The sequence below is a fragment of the Trachinotus anak genome, unplaced genomic scaffold (genome assembly GCF_046630095.1).
Source record: "Trachinotus anak isolate AG129_WGS33_773 ecotype Australia unplaced genomic scaffold, CSIRO_AGI_Tana_v1 ptg000021l, whole genome shotgun sequence".
NCBI lineage: Eukaryota > Metazoa > Chordata > Actinopteri > Carangiformes > Carangidae > Trachinotus > Trachinotus anak.
In genome coordinates this window covers 14,155,114-14,167,686 of record NW_027273872.1, presented here as the reverse complement: position 1 = coordinate 14,167,686, position 12,573 = coordinate 14,155,114, and the positions used below count along the sequence as shown (strand labels likewise).

Here is a 12,573-nt window from a genome sequence, read left to right as displayed (position 1 = left end):
AAAACTTTTACTGTTATCAGTCAGCATACCAGAGGGTGCCCCTCTCAACTGCAGGAAAGGCTGGTTCAGTCATAATAACAGTGCAGCTCAGGGGGTCCCCACTACATTACCTGGCAGAATTAGAGCAGAAGCTCTTACTGTAGTCTTACTTAGGAAATTCCCAAAGGATTTCTATCCTCTGTGGTGCTGTACATCAGGTCCATTTAACCAGGCAGGGTGGTTTGGGAGTGTGTGTTATGTGGAAGATTGATGGCGTCACTGATGAATGTTAGAGAGACAGTGGTTTCAAACGGGTGGCCACACAGCGGTTTGTGAAAGGGCTGCTATATTAGGGTTGAAGAGAGTGGTTTTTAAGAGCCAAACACTCCCGGATGTGTGGTTCACTTCCACTTGGGCAGCGTTGGCTTTGACAATAAGGTACTCTTCCTGCACTTCCTGCTGCAGTAACACTCACTGGATTTTCTAAGGATGACCCCTTGTGTTTATGTCACTTGATTTTTAATATCAGTTCCCTTTTACCTCGAGTCATTTGAATTGATTTCCGCAGAGATAACTCTGAGTCTCATTTTTAAATATCCTGTCTACCGTCATGGTTTTGGCCCCAAGAGGCTGCACTGGGATGCAGTGGTAGTGTAAGCTAAATGCTAATGTGAGCATGTTAAAATGCTCACAATTCTGATATTCAGCTGGTGTCATCAGTTGTGCAGGTATCTGGCCTTAAACCAAAGGACTGGACAAATTACCCGATTACATCAGGGGATCACCAAAGGGATGGGGCCATGAATATCTTATTCAAATTACAAGGCAATTTATCCCGGAGTTTTTTTAAACATTTCACTCAGAATGACAAATTTCAACCTCATGGTGGCTTCAGAAGAAAAGTCAGAGTCATTACGATTGATTATCTTGGAACCATAAATCTAGAAAATGCACCGGTTCTCTTAATAAATGTTGAGATATTCTGTAGAATAAATTAAAACGTTGACCTTGACACTGGTCCCACAGGAAGAGTCAGGGGTTAACCAAGTTCAGTAAGACTCACCCTCTGAGGAACATAAATATGTTTACAGAGTTTCATTGCAGTTTGTCAAATAGTAGTTAGTGGTGGACCAACCAACATTGCCATCCTTAGAGCCAGAACTGTTGCAAATACAAGTGCGATTGTGCCACTACTGACTGAGGGAGAAAATGTAGGTCCTCCGTCATGAGGCATGTTTATTTATGAAGTTGAGTTCATGTGACCTAGGGCCGTTTGTGTGCTGGCGTGTCCTGATGTTAAGAAAAAGTAAGTTTGGAATATAAAATAAGGTCAGATCATCATCAAGTTACAATAATGAAGAGACAAACTTTTTCAACTAATAACACAAATTGTTCCATTGCTGTTGTCCATACTGAAAACATCATTCAAACATTCACAGTCAGGAATTATCAAAGTCTTAAAAAACAGCTAAACATCCACCATACACACACCATACAGTGCATGGCACAGAACGTGTTACCCGTGGCAGGACACGACAGAGGAAGCCACTACTCTCCAAAAAAATCATCACTGTGCATCTTTGCCAAAGAGCAGCTCCACACAATCCACTGCAAGTGTTTAATGGACTGATGAGACGAAAGTCGAATTGTTTGGGAAGAACATGCAGCTCTATGTGTGGTTTAGAAAGAAAACATCATCCCAGAGGTGAAGCAGGGTGGAGGGAGCATCATGATGGGGGACCTCGCTGCCTCTGGGCCTGGACAGTTCAACATCATCAAGGGGAAAAGGAATTCACAACTTCATCAAGGTATCTTAGAGGATAATGTCGGGATGTCTGTCAACCTGCTGAAGCTCAGGTGGGTGATGCAGCAGGACAATGACCCTAAAAATCTGAGTAAATCTACTACAGAATGACTTTAAACAGAGAAAATCCACCTTTTGGAGTCAGAGCCCAGACTTCAATCCAATAGAGATGCTGTGGAATGACCTTGAGAGAGACACTCTGTGGATGTTTAATGGTTGTGTTCAATAAAGACACAACTAACAGACACACACACACACAAAAAAAGGTAATTCCAAAGGGTTCATTTACTTTTTCTTGCTGCTGTCAGTGTGGCGGTCAAATAAGGATGGAGTGTGAATGTGTTTACATAGATCCCTTCCTGTGGCATGATGATCACTTTCACAATGGTTTCCCCTTTCACACAGAAATCCATCTGACAATCATCCACTACCTCCTCATGTTTGTCTGCATTTGCAATTTGCAGATGTGTAGGTTTCCCAGTATCACTGGTCATCACAGGAATGCTGACAATATGTCTTTGTCAGTGCAGCCTGAAAGCTTGTGTGCTTCTTTGTATGTCCAAAGCTCGCATGTGTGTTTATGTGAATCTTGCTTTGTATTAGGATACCATTAATTCACCACAAACATAATGGGCCCACTTAAGAAATGACATAGTCTCTAGGCACATACATCTACACACACACATACACACACTGCAATTGCATCATTACATTATCTCTGATGTGAGAGGCAGTAATGCTGCTGCTGCTCATGAGTGTATTGAGAAGTGATCATATCATATGTCGCAATTATTGCACAGTTGTCTGTAATGCCACAGTTTGTAATTTATTATAGTGTCTCAAGCATCTTGTCAGGGGCCTTAAGTATAGAATCATATTTCTTTTTTCTATACTGTTAATGTACAGAAATGCAACCAAAGGATGTTTAATGGAGACATTTGGATTGGTTGCAATTACATTTTTAAAGGCATGACATTTACAGTTTACAAGTTTTCAAGGTCAATTTCAAGAAAGCATAAATGCATCTCAGATGAATTGAAGTTCCAATCAGGGCAGTCTGAAAAACCTTCGGTGCTCTTACAACAAAACACTTCCAAGTATTTGTAAAAAATGAGCCAGAATAAATAGGAAAACACTGTCGGCACAAGTCGGCACTGATAAGAAACATTTTCTCATCCTCGAAGGGAAAAAAATTACTTAAATTTCAGTTAATAATGGAGGCAACCCAATTTATTTGAGTTTTTGCCCAACATTGTATGTACTGTATGAGCAGGCCTTCCTGCAGGAGTGAGCAATATGGATAAAATCACATATCAATACATATCTGGATAACTGGAAACTGGATAAATAACCACACAGGAATGTCTGTATTGAATAATACAGCAAATTAAATACCTTACAGTTTAAAATACTTCATCACATTGATGAAACAATCATATTATTCTCATTGAGTGACAAAATTGTCAACAATGACCTAATACACCGCATGATAAAGCGACTCATGTACATGGTATGTCAAAATCTCTAGTCACCCCGACATTCTGGCAGATTAAAAGGTTCGCTATCGATTCGCTGATCATGGAGCATAATCTGAGAATTTACCAGCAAGACTAAGCACAGAAATCAGAAGTGTATCTTTATATATATACATATACATATACATATACATATATATATATAAGTCTGAAAATATAAGCATTTTAAATCTGATGGAGGAATGAGAATACTGTCAATATTTAAATGAAAAAAAGCTAAAATTGATTTTTTTCATGATTGTAACTGATGAGTTAAATGGTATCAAAAACTCAACAAGCCTTTATCATGATGGAGACTTAGATGGAAAGGACCCAGCAGAAGCAGTAGTATAGCTGTATACCAATTTCAGGAAGCCTGTATCATCAGACTGAGAATAATTATTTTGCACCTTGCTGCTGTTAAACAGCTTTAGATCTTGTGTCCTTCATGGTTCTGTAGAGAAATGTGCTGGTTTGGGAGTTAGAGTCCCTCAAATTCACTCACTAACACTCAAACATGAATGAAGTGGTTGTAGTGTAGCTTGCTTTGGATAAAAGCATCCAAGAAGTGTCAAAAACGCGCTGAAAGGATGTCACAAATGTGTCTGGAGCAAATGAAAATGACTATAAAGGATATTGATCGCTGCCCGTGAACAACTGTGTGAGTGTGCTTGTTGTTTGTGTGTTTGCAAAACTACTGTACATTGCTGTAATAAGCCAAAGATGGAGAGGGGAAAGAGGTGTGGGAGATGGGGATTTGTGGTGACGGAAGACAGAGAGAGAGAGGGAGGGACAGAAGAGACACTTTCACATTTTCCTCGCTCATTTGAGTAGAGGAAGGGGAGGTCCAGTTTGTGTCATAAACCAATGAAGCCAAGACAGTGAGGGAGAGCAGAGAGACAGTGAGGATTAACCATCAAACATGCAATGAAGCAGATGAACATAGGCCACAACAGGGACTGAATGTCAGGACCAGCGTGAAGATTGAGACCACATTCAGAACCTGGAGCGAGCGTCTCGACATTCAAACAGCTTTACCACAGCAATCAGCAAAAGGCACCTGTTGGTGGCTGGACAGGAGCTGCAGTTTTCCTCTCAGATTCAGGAGGACCCAAGTGGTCGCCTTTTCACTTGCACTGACAAGCAGCCATGGGCTCCTGGATGTGGGCCTGCGTCACTGACTTCTTCACCTACGAGACCACCAAGTCTGTGGTGGTGAAGAGCTGGTCTGTGGGCATCATCAACCGGATCGTACAGCTGCTCATCATCACATATTTTGTCGGGTCAGTATTGTGTTTGTTTTGTCTTTGTTATCTGATATGTGATATCCCAGATATATGGTAGTGCTGTGGAGGTGATGGGAATTTTATTGGTGGTGCTTTAAAAAAAATCCATTCGACAAATTCAGATGTAGCTTGTATTTCAGAAACAATGTCACTGTCACAGAGAAAATAGTTTAGTGAAAACTCTTTGGTTTCCAAATAGCTTGATTCCGCTTGTGTTTAGGGTTAAAATATGCCCCTTCGATTTTAGATTACAGGAAAAAAGGTAAAGTGAAGTAAAACCTCACCTGCTCAGCATCCCCTTTATTAAAATATCACATTACAGAACAGCTGTGACAGAAGTAATCACTTCCTTTATTTGAGTAAAAGTCGCAATTCCACAGAGTAAAAATACTCCACCACAAGTTAAAGTGAAAGAAAGGGAAAAAAAAGAAGTAAAATTTGATTAATCAAAAGTAAAAGTACTAATGCAACAAATAGCCCCATGTCAGTTATATTATTTTAGGGTTATTACTGATGCATTAACCAGTAAAGCAGCATTTTATTGTTGCACCTGGTTAAGTGGGAGCTCATATTAACTCATCTATATGCATGTGGGTAGTTTATCTATCGAACGATGCATCATCATCATTTTCCAAATTAGTCATAGTTTTGTTTATAAAAGCATCTGCAATAGCGATAGAAGTAACTGTAGCTGTAAAAGTAGTGGAGTGAAAAGTAGGAAGTTTCCTCCTAATATGTGGTACAGTATAAATACCCACATAAGTACAGAACCTGAGAAAAAGTACTCAGTAACTCAAGTGATGCATAAAATATGTGACAAAAAGAAACTGTGAGAAAGAGCAAAGGAGGTTTTCTATTACTGGTCCCACTTAGTCACTTTCATGTATTATTGCTATTACATCTATGTCATTCAGCAAAGCATCAGATTTAAAAATAAATAAATGAATAAAACAGAATAAAATAAGAATAAAATAAAATATCAGAATAAGGGTGTTCATCAACACTTACTGCTGTTCTGAAGTATTTCCACAATTCTCATAGATTTTTTTCAACCATCTGGATGAAATAAACATTAATAAGATGAAAAAACATTTAAAAAAAAAACAAAACAGTTTTCTATTTTCTAATCAAAACAAAGACGGTAGCTATTGTTGACCCATGCTCAATTGTGCAAAGTGAATACAACATATCAAGTTTTACTATCACTTTTAGTGATAGTGATAGATTGCTGTTACTTTCTGATCATTTATATTTTCTAACAAAGGAACAGGTAAATATCTTTCATGTGTTGTACAAAAAAATGGAGGACATACTGTGCGTCATGTCTGGCGTCTTGGATAGGAAACAGAGGCAGACCAGGGAAGACAGGTTAAAAGTCTTTTGTTATTGTGCAGGAAAAAAAAAAAAAAAACATCCAGATGGTTAAAAGAGTTTTTGAAAAATGATATGCTTAATTCTGTAACTTGGTTATACATGGGTGGCGCAAACTGGGTCTACCATGTTTTTCAACCAAATAAAAAAATAAGGAAACATAAAACACTGAAACTGTTGCAGAACCAAGTTTCAAACAATATATTTTTCCTTTTTTGTCTGACCTGATCATCTTCTGTCTAAATTTGACTTAATATTGAACAAAAATAATGAAATTCAAAGTGTTCGATTTTTGAAATGGAGGTTAGATTAAAAACAACAAGGTCAGTATTATGGGAACCATATTTTGCAGATACCAGAAATGTACACTGGAAGCAACAGATTTTCCCTCTTTTATAAAAACTAATTGTGCCTGAGTATGAAAGAAAATGACATCCTCACTTGAAACATGTATAAGCAGTGTCAGTCTTGCAGTGTCCAGAAATTAATTTGCTCTTAAATTGTTTGTGTTGTGTCCTTTGTCCTGCAGCTGGGTCTTCATCCATGAGAAAGCTTATCAGGTGGCGGACACTGGCATCGAGTCCTCTGTGATGACCAAAGTAAAAGGCTTCGGTTACCATAACAACCGAGTGATGGATGTGGCTGACTATGTCTCCCCCCCACAGGTGTGACCCTGATAACACGTAGTTAATGCCAACACAAACATAAGTATTCTGATGTATTCCTCCTGTACAGATTGTGAATTAAGCTGCAGGTAGACCAGACGTTCAACTAAAGTCAAGGTTAAGAAATGGTACGGCCCACTTTAGGGGTGTCTGAAATTGTATTACAAGATTCTTCCAAGCATGAATATGGGAAATATACTGTAATATTTACAATTACTGGTAAGACGGATATATAAATGTTTCAAGCCTTAAACAAGGGGGTCAAACCACCAACCCCCCGGAAATCCTGTTCCTGTATAGTCAAATGGTTTAACGTTGTCTGAGACATACATTGATCACTGAACAGCATTACATAAACTTACAGTACATATCATAAATGTTGTGCCGTGTTACAGGGTGCAGGCGTGTTCTGCATCATGACCAAAATCATCATCACCGAAAATCAGTTCCAAGGAAGATGTGCAGAGGTGAGGACACATTCAAACGACTGCCTTTGGTTGCAGTTTCAGGAAGAGCTCTCCTGACACTGTTATAAATGTTTATTTTTTATCTCACTGTATTTATTGTATTTTTTTACCTGATTTTACTTGTACTGAGTTGAAACACACACTTATTCTCGTGAGGTGCTGGCTTCCACGTAGATATCAAAGAAAGAATGGGAAAGCTGCACACTCATAACTGATGCAACCATTTATTTCATCGTATAAACACTATAGCAAACTTCCTCTATCAGTGTAAAATCCAACGCTGACATTAGTACTTACTTGTTGTCTCTTACTTGTAAATCCACTACTCACATTTTAAGTTTTTCTCTCTCTCTGTCTCTCTCTCTGTGTGTGTGTGTGTGTGTGTGTGTGTGTGTGTGTTTCTGTCAGGCTGTTAGCACATTCACTTGTGACAAAGATGAAGACTGCCACAAGCATTTTGGTGCCATCCTTTCCAATGGTGAGTCTAATTTCTTAAAAGAGCTATTTGTAATTTTTTTTGTTTTGTTATTGCTACATAACCAGCGTTAGCATCAACAGCTGTTTACTCACCAGTCTTTCCAAGAGCTTCAGCCACATCTGCATTGACCATAATTCATCCTCTGAGCAGCGCTACTTCTACGCGGTGGTGCAGTGACTCGCTATTGGAAAGCAAGTCCTGCAAGGCTGGAGCGAGCTGGTTAGCATGCTAAAATAAGTGACAGAAATAGAAGTAAAACAAGCGTTAACACTGGCGTTGCTGGAGACAGCTCCCGGTGGGTAAAGGAATGAAGTTTGATGCTGAACTCATAATGTTTCTTCTAGACTGGTAAGTAAACAGCTGTTGGTGATAAAGTTGGCTGTGTTGCAATAGGAAAACTTAACAAATAATTCCTTTAAAGCGGCTGTAACCCATAGTTTACACTCTGCACTGTGTATGAAATGGTAATGTGAAAACAGCGTGAGAATGTGACAGGAGTCGATCACAGTGATGAACCTACAGAAAGTCCTCATTTGAACCTGCAGCTCCGCTCGGCTTTATGGAGCTTTATAGGAAGGCTCAGCTCATTGTTTAGCCGTCCACTGTATTAGTCCATCAACCAGATGATTTCAGAAATAATGAGTGTCTGAGCTTCTAATTCAACACACCATCTCTCCTCTCTTTCTTTCTCTCACACACCAGGGGTAATAACAGGTGTTTGCCTTAAACCCTCCAATGACTCCAGAGGTCAGTGTGAGATTGAAGGATGGTGTCCAGCCGAGAACGACAACGTTAAAATGTAAGATTTACACACCCGCAAACATACAAACGCACAAGATTTCCCTCATTTAAATACTCGATTATCATCCTCTCCCCTCCTTCTTTGTCAACATCCTCCTCAGCAAACCGATGCTGGAAGTGAAAAACTTCACCATTTTCATCAAAAACAGTATTCGCTTTCCACGCTTCAATGTCACCAGGTAGGACACACACAGGCATGCATGCTCATGTACATATTCTAAAATTTCAGCAGCAGAAACATGGTAATTTGATGAGCGCAACAAATGTGCGAACAAATGTAATCATCATACATGCTTCTGAACTACAATGTTTTTTGTAATCACGAACATGAAACATGAAATGTTTGTCTCTCAGAGGGAACTTTGCCTCCTCAATGACAGCCGCAGAGATCAGGAATTGTACCTACCATCCAGAGACGAACCCCCTCTGCCCCATCTTTCGGGTGGGGGACGTGCTGAACTACACCGGGCAGAGTGTGAAAAGCCTGGCAGACAAGGTCTTACCTCTCCCCTATCCTCCTTCCTCTTCTTTTTCCTGAAAATTTAATTCACTCTTCATCCTCCACGGTTAAAACGTTGACTGTACAGTGGCCTACACACAGAGTTGACTTCAGTATCAGTGCAGTTTTGTTGTCGTGCATGGGAAAAGAAGGGAGGGTTTGGACTGTCATGAAGAATTAACACAATTTAAGTGTCAGTAGAGTTACAGGTCACCTTCCTCACCTTCCTGCGCTTGTTCGACCTCATGTCACACCAGCATTCAAAAAGTGAAAATGTCACAACAAATTTAATTCATTCCAATTAGATTATTTTCACTATAGCATTTTGTGGTTTGACCTAACTCCGATTATTACAGGAAGAAGGCTTATTCTGAACACGTGAGGATACTGTCTTATTTACCAAATACTTACAGGTGTAGAGCCTCAAGGTGCACCTCTCTTTTCCTGACCCTTCTCTCTCAGGGTGGAGAAATAGGAATAAACATTCAGTGGAAGTGTAACTTGGACCTGGACATTGAGAATTGTAAACCCGAGTACTCTTTCACACGACTGGATGCACCGTTTGAAAAGAACGCCATCTCTAAAGGCTACAACTTCAGGTAGGGAGGCTGATTTTTCCTCTTGGCATCCACTCACTCTTTATTCCTTCTCATCATTTAATCAGATTTTCCCTCTCTTTTAACGCAGATTTGCCAAATATTTCAAGACAGAGAATGGGACTGAGTTTCGAACACTTCACAAAGCATATGCAATCCGCTTTGATGTTATGGTCACGGGCAATGTGAGTTGTGTGAAATAGTGGTGACCAGGGAATTTGTGTGTGGATATTAATTCAAATAGATTTATTGGCATGAACAAAAGCATGTTGTTGCCAAAGCAGTTCAGCAGTTTTGTTGGTATATGACCATTTTCCCAACAGAAGCTATATTATTTCTAAAAATGTCTTTCTCTGCTCAAACTTAGCTACATCCTGTCCTATTTATTTTCATATTCGGTTTAGCCAAATCCTCTGGCCCCTCCCTTACAGTGATGTCATAGGCCAGACTTTCAGGTCCAAAGTCTCGGAGGCCTGGAGGGGTCATTTATAAAAAGAGGAACCACCTGAAGCCAGGCACAGTGAACAAAGTCAGTCAAATTTTTCCCTCCTTTCTCTCCCCCACTTGCATTGTACTGCTCAGTGTCACAACACAAATGTCCCCATATTGATCTTTTTAACAACCCATTATAAGAATGTTTAATAACCTGAGTTCGATGGAGTAGTTGACCTTTAAAATATGATTAAATACACTATATCCTTAAAAGTTACATAATACTATTGATTATTTCAAACAGAAACCTGTTGTTATTACAAGTGTCTAATGGGCAACAACTAGCTACTATTGAAGTCCTGGATAGTAAGGACAGTTGTTTGCTACCTTAAAGAAATACTTTGACATTTTTGGAATTACAGTTGTCTGTTGTCTTGCTGAGATGTAGATGAAAACATCCATACCTATGGAGCTGGAGTGAGTTAGCCTAGCTTAGCATAAAGACTGGAAACAGGAGAAACAGTAAGCCTGTCTCACAGATCTGTCAAAGCACAAGCTAACTGGCTGCTTAATGTTGCAAGAGAGAGTTGCAGAGACTGTCCCAATCTAACTCTCAGCAAGAAAGTGAATAAGCATATTTCCCATGATGTTGAATGATTCCTTATAAATCTCCATCCCAGACTGTGAATGTTTAGTATGTTGAAATCATCATCTTTAAAAAAAAACTTTCTCTTCAATGCAGAAGTTGTGCAGAACACTGCTTTAAAACTTAAAACTGACTCCATCTCCTTCTGTCTGTCTCTTCCAGGCAGGAAAGTTTGACACCATCCCAACGCTGATCAACTTGGTAGCTGCCTTCACCTCCATTGGACTGGTAGGGAATTTCTCATCAGGCTAAAGATGATAAAAAATGTATTTTCGTTGCTGGTGTCAGCCTTCGTTACTCTTTTCTGTTTTATCTGTGTCGGCAGGGTACAGTTCTCTGCGACATTATCTTACTGAACTTCTTGAAAGGGGCGGAGCAGTACAAAGCCAAGAAATTTGAAGAGGTAATGGATTTTTTTTATAATACAGTTGCATGCTTTGACCATAACACTGAGTCCAGGTGAGCTTTTCTTCACTGTTTTGTCCTTCCAGGTGTCCGAGGCTCAGATAGAAGCATCCCTTGCCCAGAGCCCAGGCAGCCAGCTGTCACTCAGACCAGGCATCAAGAGCTCCTATGACTCTGGGGCCATTTCTCTTGCTACCACCGACCAACCTATCTGATGACAACAACAACAACCTGAAGAGATGGACATTCCTCTTTCCTCCTCTGTTCCTTTGCCTTGTTGCTTCACAAGAGATTCATTATGCGTTTTCTGGATGTTAGGATCCTGCACAAGTTTGTTTGACAAGTTTATCGCATTGGATAAATATGGACAACTTTGCTGCCAGCTCCACAGTTTCACAACTCGAAGTGGGAGTCGGAAGAAAAGAACTTTGGCCTTGTAGCCCATGACAGTGACTGGCAAACCGGAGCCTCTTGGTTAGCAAAACTCAAGAAAAGAAAGATTTATGATGAAACTCAATGAATGGCCAACTCTTTCCCACTTGGATAAAGCTTAGTTAAAACTACAGTCATTAAACACATACAGTAATAAAATGCTATTTTATAAGCAGTTTCATTTCACAGCATTTTAATCAAATAAACTGTAACCTCCTGTTAAAGCTAGTTAGGCGATTTAGTATTAAAGCTGAATAAATCTGCCTCTCATTTCCAGTCAGCTTTGCTCAGCTGAGCCAGAATTTGAAAAACATGGTCATTATGAAAACCACTGCTGAGAATAAAACTATTTGCATTTTTGAGTATTTCTCTTTGTCGTCATGTGCACACACTCACCAACTGCCCCTCTGCTCCTTCCTGCCCAAATAAAAACACTGAAGGCTCTTAATGGTGTGAAGATACAGCTAATAATGATGTGCGTATGTGTGTGTTACGTGGAGGTGGCGGAGGTGGGATCAATGTGTGTGCTGCTTGAGGTCTACAAATGGGCCATTATTAGTCCACTTCTGGGTGATGATGCACAGTAGGAGATGTTACTGTACAGACTAATGGACTAACGCAAGTCCACTTTTTTGAGTGGAAAATCTAAAATTATATTATGATTCTCTGGTTTACTCCCATGGCTCTGTTGCAAACATTTTTTTTAGTTCGCTTTCTGTCTACTCTGCTCAGACACAAGTACTTATTGTACAATTTGGCCTTTACCCCTCCTCTGTCTGTGTCCCCCCTCATTTCAGTATGAAATGTGACCGGGGCGCTAATAGATCAGCTAAAGAGCCTCTTAATGGCTCTGACAGTGATTTACAAGAGAAGATAGCTGTGGAGGGAGGCCACTGGGGAATTGACAGCAGTTAGCCATAAAATTTAATGTACTAATTTAATCACATAAATCAATATAATGCATGTAATGGAAATGACATAAAGTCCTCTGCAGTTCGTCTGTTGGCAGAGTGAAAGAAATAGTTCCTCCAAGTTTTCTCACTCGCATAACATTGAAGGCCTAATAAGTTTTGTAATTGTGAAACATGAATTAGCAGATAATCACTTTTTCAGATGATCACTATGTAGAAAAATTCATGAAATAATGAGGTAGCTGGAGAAAGGTTTGTTTTTTTTGTTTTTTAATGTTATCTAGTTT

At 39.6% G+C, this 12,573-nt stretch overlaps 1 protein-coding gene across 1 annotated transcript; it reads left to right on the top strand.

Annotated features, from left to right (window-relative positions):
- Positions 1 to 4,147: 4,147 nt before the first annotated feature.
- On the top strand, positions 4,148 to 11,737 carry p2rx3a (purinergic receptor P2X, ligand-gated ion channel, 3a). The gene is made up of 12 exons (XM_071506746.1): positions 4,148 to 4,580; positions 6,484 to 6,619; positions 7,015 to 7,086; positions 7,495 to 7,564; positions 8,267 to 8,363; positions 8,467 to 8,544; positions 8,720 to 8,861; positions 9,327 to 9,463; positions 9,552 to 9,645; positions 10,701 to 10,766; positions 10,864 to 10,941; positions 11,030 to 11,737. The coding sequence occupies exons 1-12, from the start codon at positions 4,447 to 4,449 to the stop codon at positions 11,156 to 11,158; spliced, it is 1,233 nt and encodes a 410-aa protein (XP_071362847.1). The 5' UTR covers positions 4,148 to 4,446; the 3' UTR covers positions 11,159 to 11,737.
- Positions 11,738 to 12,573: the final 836 nt, after the last annotated feature.

Excerpts from the sequence above, each read along its gene's own strand:
- p2rx3a (XM_071506746.1), top strand. The coding sequence starts at position 4,447 with ATGGGCTCCTGGATGTGGGCCTGCGTCACTGACTTCTTCACCTACGAG. Across the intron at positions 6,620-7,014 it reads ACTATGTCTCCCCCCCACAG|GGTGCAGGCGTGTTCTGCAT; the intron begins GTGTGACCCTGA and ends GCCGTGTTACAG. Across the intron at positions 8,545-8,719 it reads CCACGCTTCAATGTCACCAG|AGGGAACTTTGCCTCCTCAA; the intron begins GTAGGACACACA and ends TTTGTCTCTCAG.